General features: G+C 31.1%; 1 protein-coding gene across 7 annotated transcripts in view; it reads left to right on the forward strand.

Moving 5' to 3' along the window:
* The window catches only part of LOC106682525 (monocarboxylate transporter 9), a 252,106-nt gene that overhangs the window by 155,569 nt on the left and 72,578 nt on the right, over positions 1-23,959 (forward strand). The window contains exon 1 of one of the 7 annotated variants that reach the window (XM_014423429.2): positions 13,180-13,289. The exons of the other annotated variants lie outside the window; for them this stretch is intronic. Within the exon in view, the coding sequence (XP_014278915.1) occupies positions 13,209-13,289 (81 nt within the window). The 5' untranslated portion in view covers positions 13,180-13,208. Of the gene's footprint in view, positions 1-13,179; positions 13,290-23,959 lie in introns of those variants that run through there. 7 annotated transcript variants of the gene reach the window in all.

The raw sequence follows: 23,959 nt of genomic DNA on the forward strand, positions 1-23,959 counted from the left end.
AAAACAGATATGCGTCTTTTCATTCCAAACTCCTTAACCATCCTAACCCATTAATTCTTAATCTTTCATCCTTAACAATCCCTGATAATCCTCCGACGCGTCTGAAAAGAAGATGGCCACGAGACCTTCCAATTTAAATTAATGTTTGAAGTACCACCAATGGGTGGTTCCTTCCCAAGATTTTCAAGTGTATATGAAACATACTACATATTTACCTATTTTATTATTTTGTACAGTTGTAAATTACATTAAATAAATAATTTAAAAAAAAAAAAAAAAGATTAAACCGAAAAACAATATTTTGTAGTTACAAGCCGTGGATAGTAAACCTGATAGGCTCGGAATGAACCATGAACGTTTTAGTCTTGGTCTAAAATATTCTTTTTCAGTCATTGATGTGCTGCGATTATATCCAACAGGTATTTTAGTTTTATAAAGTATGTATGTCAAGTTCTTTATACTTCCTATACTAATGTGTTCTTGTTTGTACTACAAAAGAATTCGTAAATGCGTTAAAGTAACGTAAATAAATCGCCTTGATGAGTCAGGCATAATATTTGGCCATTTTTTATATTTATTTAAATATTCTTTACACTTACTACAGAAGCATTATTTCATTGTATCGTGGAAAAAATAAATTCTTTATTTTCAGCTATTAAATATATTTATCAAACTTGATCCAAACAGAAGGATTCTTAAATAATGATAACGATCCAGCTCCCTGCATCTAACATCACGTACGTGACCACGTAACTGGTTTGTTCCATGTCAAGAATACCCCGTGACAGCATGATTAGGTTCCGGAACGGGGTAATATACGTGTTCGGAATACTCCGTGATCAGCAGGAAAACGTTACCGACGAGGGTACATTAGTTCACAAAGGTCGTATTTCTATACCTAGGCAACTTGAGCTGCGATTCTAGTTAGAGGTTTGTGTTTGAAAGCTGCAAATGGTTTTTACATGTTCATTTGACAGCATATAAGTTTACGAGTGGTTTTAAAACGTTGGCACCATGGAAACGGTTGTTTTATTAGTCTCTAAAATTTGGTTATATCTGTCCCTACAACCTACCACCAAATTATCACTCCCTGACCTTTAATGAGGCAATCACCTTTTTTTTTTTGGTTGTTACTCAAGTTACCCATTGCTACTATCCATAACATCAATTGATATTATTTGTTATTAGTCTTCAATTCTTTTGATATATAAAATAGTTAATTTTTTAGTAAAAATTAATTTTTACCATATAATTATAGGTTTGGGTATATTTATTGGTTGCTAATTTGGCTTTATGATTTTTTCGATAGACCCCATTTTTAGTCATTTTCCAAGGTATTTATAGCTTATATTACGTTAATAAATCTTGGGTTCTATTGTTGCATTCCTATAGGAATTTGTAACTTCTTATAAATAGTTAATTTTTTGTTTATATTGTTTATTGTTTTGGTTTAATCACTAATATATCTTTATATTTATTAAAGTAGTTGATAAGTTATAGTTATTACGCATTTAATATGAAATGACTGTTTTTATTATTTCTGAAATTCAAAGTAGAATTAGTGGACTTAAGTTAGTTAGGTTTATGTTTGCAGTTTGTTATGTATACCATTAAATATGACCTTGGAAACACCCGATTTTCGAGTATTTTTTTATGATTGTAAACTTGTACAATCGGAAGCCCAAGCAGCCCCTAAAAGGAGAACCGGATTGTAACGAACATAACATTTGCCGGTATTTTGAAAAAAATAGTGGATGGTAACAAAAATGGATAACCAACCTAATTGAAGATCTCCACCAGCAAATGATGACGATGAACTAAAAAATACTGTAGAAGAAAACCCTTACACAACAGTTAAAGGAATTGCAGAGCAACTGAATACAAGTGTATCGACAGTTTATCGTCATTTAATGAACATGGGTAAAGTAAAAAAGGTAGATCTACAGGTAACACATGAACTTAATGACCAGTAGCAGGTGGTGCGTTATGAGAAATGCGTTTCACTGTTTACGAGGCAAAGAAACAGGCCTATCCTCGAAAGGATCGGCACGTATGATGAAAAGTGGATTGTTTATGATAACGGGCGTCGGTCTGGTCAGTGATTAAATATTGAACACATGCCAAAACCAAATTTGCAGAAATTATTGGTTTCAATGGCAGGAATAATTCATTTCATCTTTTTCACTCAAGAGGTTACACCATCACATCGACGACGTACTACAGTGATGCATCAAAAACTTGTCAAAAAAAAACAACCTGCATTGGTTAATTGGAAAGGACTTATATTCTTACACGACAATGGCAGGCAGTGGAGAAATTAAACGAGCTGTATTACGAAGTTCTGCCACACCAACCTTGTTCGCCAGGCTTATCTCCAACAAATTTCCATCTGTTCAGAGCTTTGGACAACTTAAAATGATTCTCAGATCAAAGCCGCATTTTCTGTCTTCATTTCTTCACAAAACCCTTAGTTTTCAGTCCTGGGATTGAAAAGTTGATAATATATTGGAGAAAATGAGGGTAAATATTATGAATAAAAATCTTTTGATTTCACAAAGTTGTTTGACTGACATTTCATATGAAAGGACCCAATAGTTTGTTCGTCTAATATTAGTAATATCAATATCAATTATAAGCCAAAACGGGATTAAGGAACTCCCAAATTCTGGTTTTTTAGATTTCTGGCCTAGGATGTATAAACGACGCACCTTACTGAAATCTTTATCATATAATTAATTAAAGAATATTTAATTATGCATAGAATAAATGCCTAACAACTTACATTCTGTCCGAAAATTCGGTTGGAATCATAACAACGAATTATGCTTGATCGATTACAGAAAAAGTAGTGACTTTAAAACGTTTGAACCATAGAAATGAATGTTCTAAAGCTAAAATCTTTTAAATAAAATGTAGGGCATCAAATTTAATGTTATTACCGAGTAACTTACATGTCAAATCTGAGTACTACAATATCCCTAGTGTGACTCGTTCAATCGCTAATCACCGGTAGCTAATTAAATGTTCACCTGGTTCGTTCTTTTTTTTTAATGACCCTCTTCCTGGTCATTTCTGACTTATAGGAGGGGAAGGGCGGAACACTCCTTCATCCATACAAATTTTAACCTAATTCCAGTTGAGATATACTTGAAAATGGGTTTAAAGCTGTAAAACAACTTATAGCTTTTAGTCATTAAAAATTCAAAATTTTCCCCTTCCTACCTCAGAAAGAATCGTAATCGCGGACCCTACTTTTAAATAGATAAGTTCACTTGTTAATGTCGATTATAACAGAACTGTAACATCTATCGACGAATCGATTCGTCCAAAAGTCACGAATTTCGCGATTTTTTCAAATTTATTCCAATCTATTTTAATCCTTATTCTATCTTAAACGGACATTTCAGATTGACCTAAATTTTTTTAGCGAAATTTGTGTATTTTTAAATTATTTTGGTACTTAATAAACTCTGGTATCTCCAAACATGTATACACTGGTTAATGTTTTTAATTTAATGTTCTTTAACCAAACATGATTATCTGTACAATGGTGAGTAATTTTCTCAATTGTATTTAATTTGAATTAATTGTTTCTGTTCGCATTAAATTTTACATTAGTTAATTATTAATCATCTCATTCCTTTACGTAGTTAATTACTTAAGTTATATCTTCCAATTTGCAAGAAGCTTCTATCGAGAACCATTAAATGTTCTTAATTGTCTGTCTTGTCGTTTAAAAGCTTTAAGTCTATTATATTAACATATTCTAAAAATTATAGTTTTCTTTTGCCACATTAAATATGAGACACTTCCTGAAGGTGATTTTAATGGAATTTTTAAATCATTCTCATATTATAAAAAAATTAAAAATAATATGCGGCTATAGACCCATATTATTTTTTAATTTTTGTTTCTTCATATGAAGAAAAGTAACTTATGAACCTAATGTAATAATATGTTTTGAAATTTTTTTTTATTAATTTCCTTAATTCTTGTTAATAGCTTCGATAAGGAGTTAATTAAGAAGATAACTCCAAATTAAGAAGATAATTGATAAGATTATCTGCTTTGCTCACGGCGCCTTTTATAATTATAATTATTCAATCATTATTGTCAGTACTCTATAATTAAGTAATTATTTAATTTGTTCAGGAAATTTTTAAATATAAAAAATATCATCTATTACAGTTAATTATTTAGTGGTTATATATTATTTTATTTTATGTATATTTCATTTTCCTAATAACAGATTTTATTTCATCTTATTTTTTCGGCAAATCTATTTTATTTACCTTGGATGTTTTATGATTAACTTTTAATGTATCTTTTTTTGTTTTAATGTTTTAAAAAATGGATTTTTTTGCTCAGGTTAATATCCTTGGTCCTATCCTTTATACAGCTTATAAAGCCACATTCCAACTATGTCCTAACCCCATATGCTGCTATCAGTGCCACAACCCCTGAAGAATAGTGTCAAAATTGGAGAATTAAAATAAATTCCAATAAATCCCTTTAATCTTCGTCGTAAACTTATGACTTCTTGTTCTACAGTATGTTTTAATAATACTCTAGCTATCTCTATCGAACAGTTACACCTAGGACTACATCTGGACAAACGACTAACTTGGAATCAACATTCAAGACTAAAAAGACAGGAAACTGCTCGTGGTCTAAAGTTCCAATCCATTTGCAGCGGAATTCGGAGGCTTCACTGAACTATTAAATTCTTCTCGTATCCAATCCTTGCAATACAGTATCCTTAAAATCCTTAATCCTCCCTACTTTGTCAAAAATAAAATCATCCGTAAAAACTTTAAAGTTCTATATTTAGCCGATCTAGCCCAGATCAGATATCATTAATCTTTTCATTATAAGCTCCCTAACCACAAAAACCTAGTTCCTATAACCACATAATCCTAGTTGCTAACCTTGCAACTGTGTCTGAAAAGAAGATGGCCTGGAAACCTTCTATTGTAGAAATGTTATTGGAGTGTTGGTACTCCACCAGTCTGTATCTTGTCATCGTAACTCTAATATCATATTTAGGAGATGTATTTTTATTTAATACTGTTGTATATATCAATAAAAAATAGGAGAAAACAATTTTTTTTGTGCCAGATTTTCTTTCATAGCCCCACCGAATTTGGCTATAACTGAAATTTTTATTGAAATCGTATAAATGCTCGATCAATTATGGCAGAACTCAGGTTATCCTTAGTACATTTTTTTTATTTCCTGTATGAAAACAAAGCTTCTCTACCCCTACCCTTGGTGAGGAAAAAAAATAATTATAGTAAAATAAATTGTGGTATTTATTAAAATTCTGAAATTTAATAGTAACACAAATGAACTGTTTGTTTCAGAAACGACATAGGTGCTGTTTTCACAAATGACGCTTGTTTCGTTTCTGAAATAACCTGTTCTATCCTACTTAAATATTACAATATTCTTTTTTTTTTTTTCGTATTTATTTTGAGGCTTAATTCTTCTCCAGCTTCCATCAAAGTTGTCATACTTAATTTAAAAACTCGTCTTTCTTCACATTACGTTACCAAACCTTGAAACTTAACCATGCGCTTTGCATAATAATAACCATGATCTACATAATTTATTTAAATTAAATTTTGAACAACAATCTTGTGCATTAGGCAACCATAGTGAGCTTTATTTAATTATTTGCTTAATTTTCTTTTCTCATTTTGGTTCTTATACTCGAAATGGGCAGTGAATTTTTCGAAATTGTAACTATTACCTCAATTTATTTTATTTAAATTATGCATGGTGCCAATTATGTATTTATTAATGTAGAAACCACTGGCATACCCTCGAATCTCAGTGAGGAAATCGTATTTTTTTAAATCACAAATACGGCTTTACAATAAACGTAGCATCAAGAATATTAAAAATTTTAGGTGAAAAAATTAGTGGAATTACTAGGAGGGTAATACCGACAGAAAATCATGGCTTGCTGCTTGATCAGTTACCTTCATTTCTGTTTACTTGTAGATCCTTTCATCTACACCAATCTTGTTCCACTTTATGGACATTCAAACCACGGAACTAAAATATTTTCAGAATGATTATAAGAATAATATTAATAATTTTATTGGAAGATGATAGTTGATCGTATGAACTACATTGTAGGAAGATAGTCCGGGTGACGGTCAATAAAGGTTTCAAAATAGTAAAAGAAAACTTATTGTTAACCAATGTTTCGTCCCACTTTGTACGACTTCATCAGGGCTGTCGGGTTGAAACAGAGATGTCACCCAACATTAAAATAATAAACATAAAATTAATAATTTTAGTTTGAGTATATTAGCTTGCTAAAAACCAATATCGTTTTCGTAGCTTCATAATTTTTTTATTAATTTATTATTGAAGTATGCTACAAGGAAATGGCTGAGTTATTGACACATCTTGATTCTATTATTATTGAAATTTTAAATTGATAAATTGTATTAAGATAAATTTATCTTGGAATTAACTCCGCCGGACTGCTCCTCTCGCTTTGGAGTCATTCTTTAGAATTGGGATCAGAGAAAGGAGAAAGTATTTATTTAATATTTGAAGGAACAATTATAATCCTAGCGCCAGATCTTTTACATTTATAATCTATTGGATCATTTCATTTCTATTATTTCAGAAATTCGAAGGGGAATTAGTGGACTTTTGTCGTTTATTATTATTATCTTTACAGATTATAATGAGCCGTTAATAATCCTCTCTTTTTTAATAATATTTACTGGCATTCCTGCTGATAACACATGTTTAGTATGCCATGAAATATGACCGTGGAAAGACGATTTTTGAGTAATTTTTATAATTTTTTTTTTATGGTTTTATACTTGGCACTCAGCAGTCCAAGCTGTAAAAAACAGTTCACGGCGGTCTAGTACAAGAGCCCGGTGGAAAAAAAGTAAGTTATTTCACCTTCATTTGTTTAATAACAATTATGTATAATTACTAGTCCAAATTGATGAGTTTGCCAAGTATAGTCGGGAAAAAATGGCACCTGTTTTGAAACGTTAAAAAAAAATTAAATTTTCTTTCGGAGCTCCATATTTTAAAATTAGAAAACATAATAGATCACCATTTAAAGTGAAGTACACTTGCTAAAATATAAGTCCTAATAGAGCTATTTACGTTCTATAGTTCCCGAGATTTAGTGTATTAGAAAGCAATATTTCATAACAAAATAACGAAAAGTAAGGGAAAACTTTATCTCAAGAATTATTAAACCTACAGATTTCTGTTAGTACTCATATTAAAGCTAGTTTAATGTAATATATGGTATGAAGAGATGGTTGGAGGTGCGATCAAAGAACAGAAATAAGTTAAAAACCTATTTATTAGTATTAACGTTTCCAGAATTTCTAGCCTTCACCAGGGCTAAGGACAAAAAACAAGATTACAACCAATGAAAAAATGATGTATAGAATGATAAAATAACTAACATTATGGATACACAAATAGTGTTAACAAATATGAATTATGTATTATAAAAAGACAAGTAGGCTGTATTAGAAGAGTAAAATTAAAACTAAGTAAGCGGAAAGAACCGTTAATACAATAATAAAATAAATATGAAATTTTCGTTTTTAGCCCTGATGAAGGCTAGAAATTCTGGAAAGGTTATTACTAATAAATACTGGAGGTTGATTTTTAGTTATTTGGACAGACTATTGGTTTTATCTAACATTATATCTCAGGAAGATATAAGACATGTTCAGATGTCTGCCAGCTCTCAGATTAAAACTAGTTTAACAAAATATAAATTAGTTTATTACACTTATCTTCGTAGATGTGTTAGTTTTCGTGATATTTGCTAAAACAAATTGATTCATAGTTGTTCGGACAAAATTTCTTATGCATACTTCATACCCATATGCAAATATCATAAAAACTATTACCACTAAGAAGATACGTGTCACTAACTGCTTTGTAGTACATCAAACTAAATTTATTTTGATTGCTGGCAGACAGTACTTCTAATACTTCCTAAGATATAGGTTTTCTTAATTCCAAAACTTATATCCGAAACTATTAAAAATCATCATTTTGTGAATTTGTTTTGTCAATGAAGAAAACCGTCACTAACTATTTTATAGTATTTTTAACTTGCTCTAATTAGAGTTCTGGCAGGCATCTTTACGTTAGTTGTTCCTGAGGTATACTTTTACAATGGTTGTCCGAACAACTAAAAATCAACATTTTACGAATTTATTTTGTCAAATATGAAAACTACTACTCATACGAAGATAAACGTCATGAACTACTTTATAGCACTTTAAACTAGCTTTAATATGAGTGCTAATAGATATCTGTACGTGAACATGTTACTGACATATAGATTTCCCAAAATAAATTCACACATGTTACTAATTATTTTTAGTGAACTGTTGCTTTTTTAAAAAACTATTTCTCAGGAACTATTTAACGTAAACAGTTCTATTAGGGCTCATATTTTTGTAAATTTACTGATCTTTAAATTATTGTCTATTAGGTTTTCTAGTGTTGTAGGTTCTTTTAAAGATATTGAGCTCCGAATGAAAAATTAATTGTTTGCAATGTTTTGAAAAAGCCGCCATTTTTTATTCCTTCTAACCATACTTGGCAGACTTCGACCTGTTCATTAAAGTAGTTTGACACAGTTTTCATTAAAGTAATCAAATATTGGATTGAAATAACTTACTTTTTTCTCTTCTTATTATGGAAGAGTTTTTTAACGAACCGAACGGACCGATTCGATAGTCGTTGGAAATTTTTTTAGCTGGTGAAACAGATTTGAATAACCAACCTCCCCCAGCGATATACTTATCTCGCTCGCTCAGATTAGGAAGAGTTACGACTTTGCACGGTGATAGTACAAGATCATTAGCGGACGAATAGGAAGACAGTTTGCACAATGTCCAGTAGCCTATTGACCAATCGGCCTTGTAACACACTCCTCATTGGGTGAAGGACTCAACATCTGCTTTATTTATTTGTTTTCCGTTGGTACTCTTCTCATCCGCTGTCAATCATTAAAATTTTATCGATTAGGCTGAACAATTATTTTTTGTCAGCATTATTCGGCGCTGTAGAAATATTTGAGCTTCTCATTGCCTGAGGAAAATAAAACCATTTGTGATTAAAACAGTCCTTGGTAAGGTCCTTCACCTCTCGTATTTAAAATTAATATTTCCTACGTTATCTAACTCTGTTTAAATAATGTAATGAGACTTTGAATTAAATAGGAATTTAAAAAAATAGTTTAACTTATTAATTAATTATTAGATGAATTCATGTCGGGCGATTCCACGCCAATCCCATTTGCGAAATATCGGAAATAAATTTTCAATTTTTTTTTTTCTACAATATCGAAAATCGAAAAAAAAACATCTAGAACAAAATTGTTTTCGTATTTTCTGTAAGAATTCGTGATCGTAATTAAGGATTTTTTCAATAAATATTTTTTTCTATACGTTTTTTACATTAGTGAGACATTTCGAATCGAAATAACATATTTAAGGTTGCTTTCACATCCTAGATATATACCTATCTAGGATGTGAAAGCAACCTTTTTTGGTATTACCTATTTACTAGTTAACCGAAATTAATAGTTCCTGTGCAATTTGAATATCCTATTTTGACCTCCTCCAGGACCTTCTTTGTTGAACATTTTATCCCATCAAATATATTTTTTTTATTAGAAATACATCATTTATTAGAATCGAATAATTACATAATTGTGCCTTGCTGTTTCACCTGCGTTAAATTTTGATTACCTTGGATTATTCTCCTTTTTCATTTTTTTTTTTTTTTTGTCAGGAGAAAAATAATAATTTCATAAGCATTGTCATATCAAAGATTAAGGTCGCATACTTAAGTTGTTTTCTGTTATACGGTTATTGCACCCTTATGACCTGGAGTGTACGATATATGCTTAACCTTTCTCAATAAACGGTCTGTCTAAGAAAAAATAAAGCATTTTTCAGTAGTTACTCAACTAAAACATGACTTTCGAAAATTTAATACTAGGAAATATATAAAAATCGGCAATATATGTGGTTAGTACTCTAAAATACTATATTTCGTTGTAAAGTTGGCTTTTGATATGGTAAGCATTTAGCACGGGAGTAGACCGAGACGTTGATGGGGAAATAGGTTTTGGTCTGCTGATATTGTTAACTTGAGTTTTGATGGGGCTTAATGGAGAAAGTTTTTGGCTTCCTCTTAATCAATATTTAACGTTTAATCTCAATATTTATTTATTTTTATTATTACCATATCTTTTTCTTTCTCAATTTATGGATTTAAGTAAGTTATTTACTTCATCTATTCTATAAATATTTGTTCTTTTGTTAGTGCATTTTTTTCTTTCATTTTCAATTCCATGATTTATTATTTTTAAATAGTTTAACTTTATTATATATAATTATTAAATCAGTATAATATTATAAATAATCAAGAGTGTCTTTTGTATAGGAACATGCTCCCTATTATCAATTTTTAAAAGTATGTCAAACTGTTAAATGTAATTAACATGGTTTTTATTTAACAAAATCTAGTAATTATGAAACAAAAACTGATAAAATCCGATTAAACTTATTTTTATTTTTTATTGCTTCTATCAAGCGTCAATTTACATGTTATTATGTTGAGCTGAAATTATATATTTTTCTGGAATGTCTTTCTAGTTATTATATAGTTTGTTACGTCTTTTCGTCATATATCTATTCTTATTTATTGTTAATAATGTTTGCATAAAGATATGGTTTTATTATGGCGATAAAGTTGCCCAATTGCCGCCTCCTTTATTTCCGCTGGTCCGGCTTGGTGGGATAAAGGAATAAAGGAGTCCGGAGCCTGTGATTTATTTGCGGAGGGCTTTGGTGCCCTTATGTCGGTCTCTCAGATAGTTCTCTGTAACTTATCGATGTTTACCTTCTATTGGCTTTTAGAAAATCGATTAGATAGATGGACGAGTACGTCGCCTTCCGTTGAAAAGATAGGACATCCAATGGAGTCAGAGTAGCGCAACTGTAAGATGTTCTTTTAGACCGTCGTCCATATTTAACGTATTATTACTCAGTTAACCTATATTTAAAATGAATATCATTCATTTTTAACCATTTATTAATGAATTCAGTTTATTTATGGGCGATTCTGAAACTACTTACAATTCAGACCAGGTTGGTTGTTTAAGCATTAAGACATAAAACCTACCGGCCATCAACGCCACTATTTTATTCATATATTTATCTAATCTTCAAGTGTATAAATAAAAAAAATAATAATAAAAATGAATAAAAAAGATAAAAATAAAAACAAAAAGGGGGGGGAAATATATATATATATACGGACTGTCAGCTGACCGATTGTGTGTATATAGACGGACAGGCTCCGCAAATAGATCAGTCTTCGAGAGTACTTTATATATATATATTACATATTTACAAATAATCCTTGTTTTTTCAGAAAATATATGATCTTATTTAAATTATTTAAATATGTTTTCCCATTTCCTAAGGCCTCTGATACATTTGAAGGTATACCCAGTTCATTTATTCTTCTAGCGTGGAAAACACACTCTTCGAAAATATGATTTATTGTAAGTCTTTTGTTACATTTCTGGCTCCTGGATGGACCCTCCTTTGTAATTAAGTGAAGGTGTGTGAGCCTTGTGTGCCCTATTCTTAGGCCCGTCAATACAACTTCCTCTCTACGTTGCCGCGACTGGAGCTGCTCTATGCTTCAACATTCTTCTTAATCGCCTTCAATTTATTTGGCTGGCTGATGTCCCATAGTTTCTGCGAGCTCCGATGTTGTTAAGAAAGCTTTACCGCGTCCCAATTAAGAACAGGGGTAGCCATCTTGCACATTGCAAATGTATTTATTTTATAATGGCCAAAATAAGGTATTGAAAAAAATACATAAATACATAAAATTGACATTAATTTTAAAATAATAATCTAGCTAATATATGACAGACATTACTAGTTTTATTTTTTTAGATTAAGTATTCATTATGTTTCAATTTTTCACTCCAAAAAACATCTATAATTAAATCTAATAAAGGGATATATCTAATAAATTAGCTTTAAATCTAATAAAGGGATATATATTTTTAAATGCGATTCGCGGAGTTATGATGCATTTCCAAAGTGGCCTGCTTATAAATAAAAATATTTCGGTTGGCCATTGCTGATTTAAACAATTAAAGTTTAGACAAATATAAGTCAGGTTAATTTAAAAATATATATCTGATTGTTCAAGATCAGATTTTTGCATTACTAAATTTAATAAATTAAATAACAAATGTTAATTGTTATCTTCCTATTAGATTTTTCGTCTTCTCGTCACAAGAAAACTGTTTAATTTATTACTAGGATACATTTTCCTTTTACTTACCTATGCATGGAATATATAAGTCGATCGTGTGAAATTTCGAATTTTGATGGAAATAAACGTGTTGTGGTTTCCCGAGTCCAAAGAACCAAGTTTTGAGTGTGCGTTTTTGTTGTTTGAGTGAAGAGCCTAACTCAAAGACGAAAAGTGTTTCGAAACGGAAGTGACATATTTAAGGTAGGAATATGCCTGAGATATGACAGCAACCTTTTCCATAAAATTGGCCAATTAGAAGTACATTACGGAATCGATTTTTCACATTTTATTTTAATTTCTCTAATAAGGCTCTAATGATTTTGATTAAACTCAAAAGGTCTGTCTATCTAGATTTAAATGGTATTTAGTTAATTAAAGAATTAAAAAAATCTTCTAAATAGTTAGTTTTACTAAACAAAGGATAAATGCGAAATATTAAAGAATTTTATAAATAACTAAAGGAGAAAAAAAAGAGGCATCGGATTCGTGCGGGAAAGCCGATATCACCCGATCTTTGCCGATTGTATTCCGGCATAATTTATATTAGCTGTTTCCCCCCTCAGTAGATCCTAAACGATTTTTTATTTTAACAGCAAAATAAAAAGGTTCTATGGTTTCGCTTGATCATTTTATAACTTCTTCCTAACCTCCTTGCCTTTATTTTGTATATCTACACATTACACAATTTTCTATTCCTGCGTTGACATTAAAGGAGAGTTCGTCAGATCTTATCTCTAATTGTAGAAACGTTATTTGTTCGGTCCGTAGCGACGATAAGGTTTATTTCGTCCTCAGAACTGTGCTGTGACCAGAAGCTGCACTACTTCTGTCCGTCGAGTATGGTCGTCTTGGACTTGCACGCTTCCAGCATGGTCTCCAGTCTGGAGAGCCGTCTCGGCAACTCGGGATTCTTCTCAGAGGTTTGTTTTATTTAGTACCACATTGTCTCTATAATGTTCAATACTTAACTAAACTCCTAAAAAATCTTGGTCATTGTGTTATGGACGTATTTTAAGTAAACTTCTTAGAAAAGATTCACACAAACAGTTTAATCCAGAATAGTGTCCATTTAGTGAAACTACCACTTCTGAATTAGAAATTAATTTGAAGAGCTTATACCAGCGTTGCTATATTTATAAGTATTTGTTGCATAAAATATGAATGGTTAATTAAAAGACGGTTTATTCACGTCTCATCTCTGAGAAAAATAGAATTCCTTTGCCTCGATTAAAAGAGATAAATGCCTCATAAAACTGTTTTGTAATGTAATTAGGCTATGTATAGTCAATTTTTTTTTTTTATGACAGAAATAAACTGGTTCAGGGTTAGGAATTGGAATGGAGTACAAGATACCTCATATACCTGCACATAAAAATATTAATTATAGCTATAAGGGATTTGCGAAAAAATTATTGGGTGTGGTTTGGCTTTTTATTGATATTTAAAATATCGAAGAAGAATTAAGTTATTACGAAATAAAATACGAATTATGCACTTCATCTAAGTAATTCATTTTTATTGGGTCCATTCAAGGCGGTTCAAGGTTACTGTGAACATAACCATGTTTATACCAGTGATAACATTGGAAATAACGCGTGTTATTTACATTCTGATGTCTACTGTTTACACCGGTCAATAGCAATATGTTATTAAAATTGCTATTTATGACAAATATTTTAATAATATTTCACATATTCGTTAAAATATTGTACATATAATTTTCGCTATTTATCGTATTAAACTGTAGACTTCAAAATACTATTAACATTTTTGTTTGAAATTTTATATCATTTCGCTATCAAGCCCGTGCAAAAAGTAGGCATTAAAATGTTAATAACAAAAATATTATTAACATTTTACTAATAAAAATTCGATCCTTCAAAAAAAAAAATTCAAAACGTTACTAAACTATTCGGTGATCATTGGAATATTTCTTCATTCCATCAAAATATTATTCACTAGTTAATGTTTTATTTATGGAGCTGAGCTGACATTTAATGAAATCATTTAATAATATGTATTTTTTAATTATTCCATTCCTCAAGGATTTAAATATTATATCGTTATGCACTTTAATTAATAATGAATAGTGTATTTCTATCAGAATGCCATTAGGTATACCAGACGGGCTATTACATAAATCTTTAAAGTTCGACGCAAGAGCGAATGCACCAGCTCTTATGTAATTGCAGCCGACTGTAATAGACAATAACCCAAAGAAATATATATTTACGATTATATAATTGTTACAATGTGTATCACAATAGCTTCTTAAAAATAAGAAACATTTTGGAAGTTAAAAGTGTATTTTAATATGTATATATATTTAAGTGTATCTTTCCAACATTAAAATAAATTTTTATTTCTATAAAACTGTTTTTCGGGAATGTTTTTTACCCATAGAGCTCTATGAGGGCTAAAAATTTAGCAAATTTAGGTTACTTTTTGAAAAAGTTTTATAGACTTGTATCGTTCGATATATAAATTGAATATTGAATAAGCATTGATCGTAAATTTCAGGCTTTTCAGTTTTTTTTACCACCATTTTATTATTTATTCTTATTTTAAAACAATAACATAATATTTTTCCGTAAATTAATACCATGCAATGTGTGCAAAATATTTTTATGATTTTATATATCGTAGGCGCTTAAGTATAAGAATTATTTGGTTGTTTATTATAACGTAAAATAATTCATAGTCAATTAAATTCACACTTTTCACAATTTATAATGAAATCACTAGGACAATTTTGTCCAGAAGCGACTTCATCTTACTAAAAAATGGATTTTGTAGTACTATCTTATTTTCGCCCGTTTGTTAAATTGTTATGTAATCCAAATTATTTATTTCTTTTTAAACTTTTATTTAAATAATAAAGTCTGCCAAGCTTATGGGGAGTAATTATTAATAAGGCTGTAAGTATTCAATCATATCATATACATAAATAAATAAAATAAAATAGAAAATGAAAAAAAAATAAAAAGGATAATAATTGTAATAAAATATGTAAATTAGTACATAAACAGCGTAAATAAACATTACGTATCTATATATAAGATGATGGTAAGGGTTGCGGTCAAAAATAGTTGTAAACTATTTTTGTTTCACTTTTGACCGCAACCCTGACCATCTTCTTATATATCAATTTTTACGGTCAACTATATATACATATATTACGTATCTATCTTTGAATGAACTAAATAATCATAAAATAAAAAACAACTAATATAAATCATTAAAATTAAATATTTACAATAAATTATCCTACAATACCAGTCTTACGTTTATACAATAAATATTCTGAATTGTAATAAATATATTATTGTCATAATTTCAATGTAAAATTGTTCCAAATTTCTGAATAAATATACCACTAGTTTACCCACGCGAGAACGCTTGTTTCCTTATTCTTTTTGATTCATTTGAAGTCTTTGCGATTTCATGCACATTCCTGTAGACGATATAATATTATCAAGAACGTCTATTGAACACATATAATTGGTAAAGCTGCATATGAATATTTTAAAGTAAAAATTTGCGTAATAAGTAATTACGTTGCTCCCTTGGAAAATATTACTTCAGTTTTTACAGTTAAAATTCAAATATTCGTTCATCTGTGAATTATATAGTTTCAGAAAATTGTACAGTGACATTCATGGAATAATCTAATTTGAGCAATAAAACCTTTAAATTGTTAAAGTCTATTTTTTAAATTTTTTTATTGTTATTTACAACTGTATACATGTATATACATCAAGTAAATTTGCTGTAAGTGATATAATGACATGATACAAACATGTGGAGAACTACCCATTGATAAAAGTCCAAAAATCTTTCTAGAGGAGAAGATCTCGAGGCCATCTTCTTTTTTAGTCGCCTCGGAGGATTATTAGGTAATGAAGGAGAAGCCAGGTTAAATACAAGTTGGTTTGAGTGGTTGCTAATTTTATCATGGAAGAATTGGTATCTGGTTCTGGCCAAATCGTCAACACATGAGACATTGAGGTCCTGATGGATGACTTAATTTATGACTAAGGAGCACTAAGGATTTTGGACTGTAAGGATTGGATTCGGGAGGAATTCGATGGTTTAGTGGAGCCCAAAGCTCAACTCCTTATGTCCAGGTAGGCCTTATAATAGTCAGTCTCAATTAGATCAGTCTTTTGTAATGGATTGGCAATTTAGAACGTTTGTCTAGTAAATGTAGTAATAGTCGGAATCGATGAGCAGTTTCCTGTCTTTTCAGCCTTGTATGAGGATTCCATGTCAATAGTTTGTCCAGATAAGTAACGGATCTGTTCAACAGGAATAAACGGGGTATTATTGAAAGATAATGTGGGGCAAGACGAACGTTTACGACCAAGGGTAAATGTGATTTGGAAGGATTTATTGGAATTTATTTTAATCCTCCAGTTTTGGCACCATTCTTCGAGGGTGATGATGTGGGATTGGAGGGATTGGGATAAAATGGAAGGATCATTATTCACTGGGAATAGACATGTGTCATTGGCATACGTGGCGAGGATAGTGTTAGGATGGGTTGGGATATCAGCTGTAAAAACGGTGTAAAGGATAGGAGCAAGGATACTACTCTGAGTTACACCAGCAGACTGAGGAAATAGAGATGAATAAGCGCTGTTGTGATTTACTTGAAATAAACTGTCGGAGAGATAAGAACGGATAATGAGGAAGCATGTAGGGGGTAGGAATTAACGGATCTCGTATAGCAGTCCTGGGTGCCAGACTCGATCAAAAACCTGTTCTACATCAAGAAAGACTCCGAGCAGTACATTCCGCCCATCCACACGATGGCATTGCTAGATAGTGGAGTGGGATGTTCGGAATCCAAACTGGTGATCCGGGAATATGTGATTGGAATCTAGGATGGTGTACAGACGTTTTAATATGAGTTTCTCAAAGATTTTGCCCATAATAGGTAGAGATAGGACGGTAGGATGATGGTGTTGTGGTTGGTTTCGAGGTTTGGGAATCATTTTGGTTATGGATAATTTCCATGGATCTGGAAAATATGTGGATAGCATTGTAGATGTAGGTGAGGAATAGAACAGATTTTCGAGTAAGATGTTTTAGAATATGGGATGTAAGTAGGTCAAAACAAGGAGCTTTGCGAGAAGGTAACTTCTTGATATTGTTGGATATCTCTGAAGGATGAAATGCTTTAGGTGGCAGTGTCATTTGAAGTTAGGTATTCAATTCTTCTATATGTTCAAGGTGTGTTGAATTAAGGATGTCAGGGTGTGGCTCAAAGGTTGTAGAAAGGTGCTGACCGAATATTTGAGATTTTTCTTCGTCCGATTTTGTCCATGTTTGAGATTCAGTAAGAAGTGGGTGATTCAAATTCTTGTAGTTTAGAAGCTTCTTAGAAGTCGTCCATAAAGATTTTTCAGTAGTCGTGAGGTTTTCAGTTAAGTTAGTTAAATTTTGCGTTTTGAATTTTTTAAGTTCGTCAATTTAGTATATGTTTTATCTGTTGGCCCTGTGCCTCGCTCTTGGTCTACGTTTTTCCTTTAATAAAATGCGAATGTCCCGTGGCAAGTTAGTATGTATGGCATTATTAATTTTACTGATAGTTGTGTTGTCATATATTTAAAATCTTATAGATTCTGTAATGTTTTTTATGGCTTCGTCAATGTCATGTTAGGCTTAGGTGGAATTTTTAAGTCTAGTTCGTTTTCCAAATCATCACGAAATTTGTCCCAGTCAACTCGTCCTTTAATGAATGATGGAGGAGAAGGCCTAGGAACGAATTTCGAATGTAAGAAAAGGATAACTGGATTGTGGTCTGAGGAAAGATCATCTATAGATTCGATAATGGTCCGGGAACAGGAAATTTGTGAGGTGATAAATATATCTAGGATATGAGGACGTTTCTTGAGGGATGTAAGCCAATAAGTAGTAGTCTTGGGCGAGAGTATAGAATAACTATTGGAGGTAGTGACTTGGGAAAGTATATTATTAAGGGTATTGGATGTACAACATCGTTGATGTTTGACATTATAGTCTCCTCCAGCAATGAAGTGCGATCCGAACGATTCGAATAAAGAATCCAGGTGGTTGTTGAAAAGGGAATTACCTGGGGGCAGTATACAGCTGATAATGTTAAATGGAAAGGATTAATAAATGGAGAAGATGATCGGGAGTGTGGTCAGCAAAAAACATAAATAAACAAAAAAATATTTATTCGTGCCGAAGTTTCGACATACTATTGCTAGGTCTTCATCAGTGACCTTTCCCTAAACTTCTTTTTTTTTACTTCTTTGTTTTACAAAACATCTTTTATAATAATCTTATCTCTTTCTTTGTGTTTTTTAATACAAAATATGGCGTTTTGGACATTATTACACATGGCTCAGATGCCAAATCCTAGGGGGAAAAATAATAAAATTTGAAGGAGCACAGCTTACCAACCCTTCCAAGAAATGTTTTTATGGCGACAAACATAAGAAGCAGATATAGCACAAAAATAATATATAAGGGTAGTAAAGTTATTTTACAATTTATATTTTCTTTCAATTTCATCCAACTTTAACAGGAGGAGAAGATTTTTTGAAGTCACTATGGAAGGCACCTCCCGGGGCTTAAAACCTTATTACATGGAATAGTTATGAAACGAAGTAGTTTTTATCAAAAATATTTGAGATTAAATGAATAGTTTATTATTTTGGGTCTAAGTTCATTGGTTAAGATATATATTAGCCATATATACTGCGCTTACGGCATATACTATACAACTCGGATTATCGATATGTTAGATATATTTTTGTTTACTGTAAGATGTATATATATATTCATGAATTCGAGTATAATGACTGCAAACATAGATATGTAGTATGTTATGCGTAATATCCAATTTTAATTTAAATGCTGTTTGCTTAGTATATGTCTATTGTTTGGGCTTTACGGAACCCGATTGCCTGATTATGTTTGATATCTCCGTTACATAGCCTCATTATCTATTCTTTGAATAAATATCGTCATTCTTACTATGCACAATGTCTGTTTCCTCTGTCTCTCTGTTATCAAATTTATCGGATTCGTTCCTCGAAATTCTTCTGTGATTAAGATTTTAATGTCTTGGACCACCTCGTTGTGTGATTTATTGCAGGAAAGAGGTCTAACGATTTAAATGGCTATAATATTCAATAAACTAAATATTCAAAATTATTTTTTTCCCATATTACAAAATAATAACAGTAATAATATATTTATCTATTAAGTGTAATTTAGCTCTTATGAAATTTTAAGATTCTTCCTTGGTCAACGTTTCAAACATTATCCATTTTTGAGCCCCACCTCATGCAGTGATTTCGATTTTCTAGTTTAAAAAAAGTTTACTTATTGATTTTTTTAAAATTATTTATCTGTACTTATTAAAAATTAGTTTGAAATTATATTTCATTAGGAAGAAAAGTAAAAAATTATATATGTTTATTAAAATTATGTTAACAATAGTTGTTATAAAATATTATTAAAATATCTTAAATTTCAGTAACACAATCAGAACACAATTCACGCTAGCACTGGAAGCGTATTGGCTTATATTAGAGGAAATATAAAGAAAAAAGTGTATAGGTGGAACTAATTCCTACAAAGACGGGATTTGAATTTTTTTTTGCTCGTTGTTGATATATTTTTAATATTATAAAGGTGTTGTAAATTTTTTTTTTTAATTATCAAAATCTAGTGTAGTATCAAGTTTAAAAAAAATCATACTGGTATAGATTATATTATTATAGAAAAAAAAACGAAAAAACAAAAACAAAACAAGAATCAGTAATAAAATATTGCTGAAAAATATTTTATTTTCTACACAATTTTCACTCAAGTCGTCGCACAAAATCTTTAAGATATTTAAATCACGATAAATATCAATATAACCTTTTTTAAAGAAATAGAAATTTGAGTCTTCATGATGATCTTTCTGTTCAGTATTTCTCGAGACTTTTCAAAAACCTTTTTTTCCTAATAACGAGAAATCAACATTCTGTGAGTTTTTATTTTAGCAGATATTATAGAGACTGCTTTGAAAGAAAATAACAATTATAAACTACTATTTGGATCATTGTGATTGTATACCACCATCATTTTTAAATACGGGAAGGACACTAAACTTTGTAGGGCCTTGACTCGGGACAAAAAAATGCATGGTTATCTTAATTCATTAAAATGTTTAAATAAATAATTTAAATGGTTCTATGCTCTTTTTTTAAAACTTTAATTCACTATTTGAACGGTTAAAAAACGATTCTCTTAAAAGATAGATAAGAAACACTATCACTTTACTATTCCTAAGTCGCATCTCAACAAATTTCAATTTCGAATTACTTATATGTTTGAAATAATTTAATATTAAGTTAAATACTATTAGTTTTGTTTTCTTCTAATTTATCCAGCGCTCTTTTCTCCGAAATAAGTTGCCTTCAATCACTCACCCTCAGGAAAGCAATAAGTCAACTTCCCCTGGAATTAATCCAACTCGAGGGTCACCCCTATCGACCTGTAGAGGTACTCGACCTGGAGTCAGGGCAAATGTTTCAGTTGCTCTGCTTAAAATATAATCATTTATATTTAAAATTATATTTTTAATGATTGAAATAGTTTCATCGAAAATTGATCTATACTTTCGGAAAATGATTGTTTCTGTGGAACTATGAAATAAAGATTTAAAATATCAATTTTTTGGACTTCGACAGTTCGAAATCGAAGAAAAGAACATATATAAGAACTAAGTTGTAGAGTGACCGAGTGAAAACCGCGGTTGCAAGGAAAGGAAAATAATAAATTAGGAGTGCAACCAAGAGGTTCTTCGTCAGAAGAAGAAAGGAACCCAAAGTGGGAATTAGCTTTGCGAGAAATTAGAGGAGTTTCATAATAGCTTCCAAAATTATTAAAGGCAAAATTCCAAAGTTTTCTGGAAAAATGAAGACAATAAAAGATGATCCAACCAATGCGAAATGTAAAGATTGAAAGAGGGCATTTAATAACTTAAAATGAGAAAATGAAAAGATAAAAGGTGTCATTATGCTGAGACATTCTTCAATGGGTCAGCGGAGAGATTGGAAGATAGACAAGATAAAGGAGCGGAAGAATTTGATTGCCTCGTCTGATGATGATGTTGCATGGGTTATAAAGAAGGTGGGAGTCAGCTAGGCAGCTGGTCGAGATGCATCCAAACTCATAAAGTTCGGAGGCCCAGATTTAGAGGAAGTTCTGAAAGCTCTTTAATTTGTTATTTGCTGAAATAATACCCAAGGAATTGGAGTGTAGTATCATCATACTGATCAGACTGAAGGAAGCTCAAGCGAATTTAGAAACTATGGGCCTATCTGTTCCCTTCTAGCGGTATATAACCTCTGCTCCTCTAGAAGATGTGCATGCTGCATTCAGACCCCATCTTTTCACTAAATATAAAAGCAGTCTTTGATTCGGTTCCTACAAAATAAACACGGTCTACTTTACCTTGCGAATAATGTATCCCCTAAATGGCACTAAATTCAAGCAAAAGTAAGGTGATGCTAATTGGGAGTAAGGAAGAAAAATTTATAGTTCACTGAAAGGAAAAAATGTTCGATGATTAAATTTGGAACAATGCTCAGAATAAATGGATAAATTGATCAAGCCTTTTCTCTAGAATAAAAAAAGTAAAAAATGTGTATTTTCAAACACTATAGTAATGTACCAAAATAGGAAAAGTGGAAATTAAAAATAGTTTCAAATTCCATGTCTTTAATACCATCTACCTTGTTTATGCCATTGAATGTTGGATCCCGCTGTACAAATAGAATTACAGCGGCTGAAATGAAGTATCTCCGAAGATGAATGAAGTATCTCTGGCATAACAAGAAATATCAGAATACGAATGGACTTGTCTTGACTAACACCTCACTGAGGTACCTCCACGCTGAGCGGTTCTGAATAAAGAAGAGAAGAAGAAATACGAAAGATAAAGAATAAGAGAATAAACAAATTATTGTATTTATAAAAAAAAGAATAGTTTAAATTTTAGATACACATGTCTAAACCTGAGCTGAACTTTTCTTACTAGCTGACCCATTTGCTTGTAAAAACTGCCAGATGGCCAGCTCGAACAAAGAGACCACAGAACTCCTAATTTTAAAAACAGTACTGCCGCGTGTGTTCTATAATACTATGAAAAGAGAAGCATGGCAGTGAAGCAAAATAAAGTTTTAGGCGTATGAAATTAGAAATGCAATGTTTCATTTTTCTGTTATGTTATTTAATTGCTTTAATCTACTTACATGTGAAATATACAGTATCTTTTTGATAGTGAAAAATTTGTATTCCGTTTTTCGGACGGTAATAGTCTTTTTAAGATTAGTACAAGCAAATTTTTAACTAAAATCAACATCTCGTAAAGTTCCCTCTCAGTATCAGCTTAATCTTAACTCCTTGCCTTCGATTGTTCCCTCAGAGGGAACATGAAAGTTTATTAGCATATATGAACTTAATCCACCGCAATTTTTCAAGAAACGCGTGTTTTTTTTATTGTTTTCCATTAAAATGGCACTCAAAAAATATCAATATAGGAAGAAGGAAATCGTTATTTTGTAAATGTATAACATAGTCTCTTCGACCAACAGCTCTCTTGGAATAATCACATTTAACAAATCACACGTAAATCCATAATTGTACTCAAACAATTCCTAAGATTCCTTAATTCCATTCTTCAGAACACCCGTCAGCTCCTGGTATCCTCTCTCGTCTTCCACCACTTCGACTACGGTTCCTTGGTCTATGGAGGGCTATCTGCAGAACTAGAGTTGAAACTGAAGAGACTCATGAATTACTTTTTAAGATTTATGTTTGGGTTTCCAAGACCCTCTCAAGTATCCCGCTGGTACACCGAGTTAAAATGGCCCTATCCTAGCTCCCGATGGCAATACCTCCTTGGTGTTTTCCTATTCCAAGTTCTTAAAATTAAAAAACCTACCTTTATCCTTGATCTCCTCACTCTTGGTTCATCCATCCACTCATTAAACACCAGATCCCTACCGATTGGTTTATATATGCCCTCCTATAGAACCTTCTTCTTTAGCAAATCCTTTGTCATAGATCAAACCTTCTTCTGGAATTCTCTTCCCATCTCCATTCGCCAGTCCTCATCCGTTCTTTCTTTTAAACACTTATACTTTTAAAACATCTTAAAAACCTCTCCATCATTGTAATAAAATAAGTAGGGATATATTGATTAACATTATAAATAGTAGTTAAGCCAGTATCCCAATGTAATTTCATTTTACTTACTGGAAACATGAAAATGCTTGCTAGACAAAAATCTCAATGTATAAACCATGTATTTATTCTTAGGGGACATATGTCGCAGTATAAAATTATTTTTTCAATTCATTTCAATTTAAAATATGATAAATAAATCAACTGGTTTTAAGTCGAAAGAGAACGTACGAAGTGCATGTAAAACTGCTTTATTTATTATTAGTATTTAAAATTCTTAAAATCAATAGCATTTTTAATTTATAATACTTCGAAAACTAAAATAAATAGATAAAAACTTGCGTATATCTTATGCATTACAATTAATGCATTG

The sequence above is a fragment of the Halyomorpha halys genome, unplaced genomic scaffold (assembly GCF_000696795.3).
Source record: "Halyomorpha halys isolate HHAL.00 unplaced genomic scaffold, Hhal_1.1 Scaffold421.1, whole genome shotgun sequence".
Taxonomy (NCBI): Eukaryota; Metazoa; Arthropoda; class Insecta; order Hemiptera; family Pentatomidae; genus Halyomorpha; species Halyomorpha halys.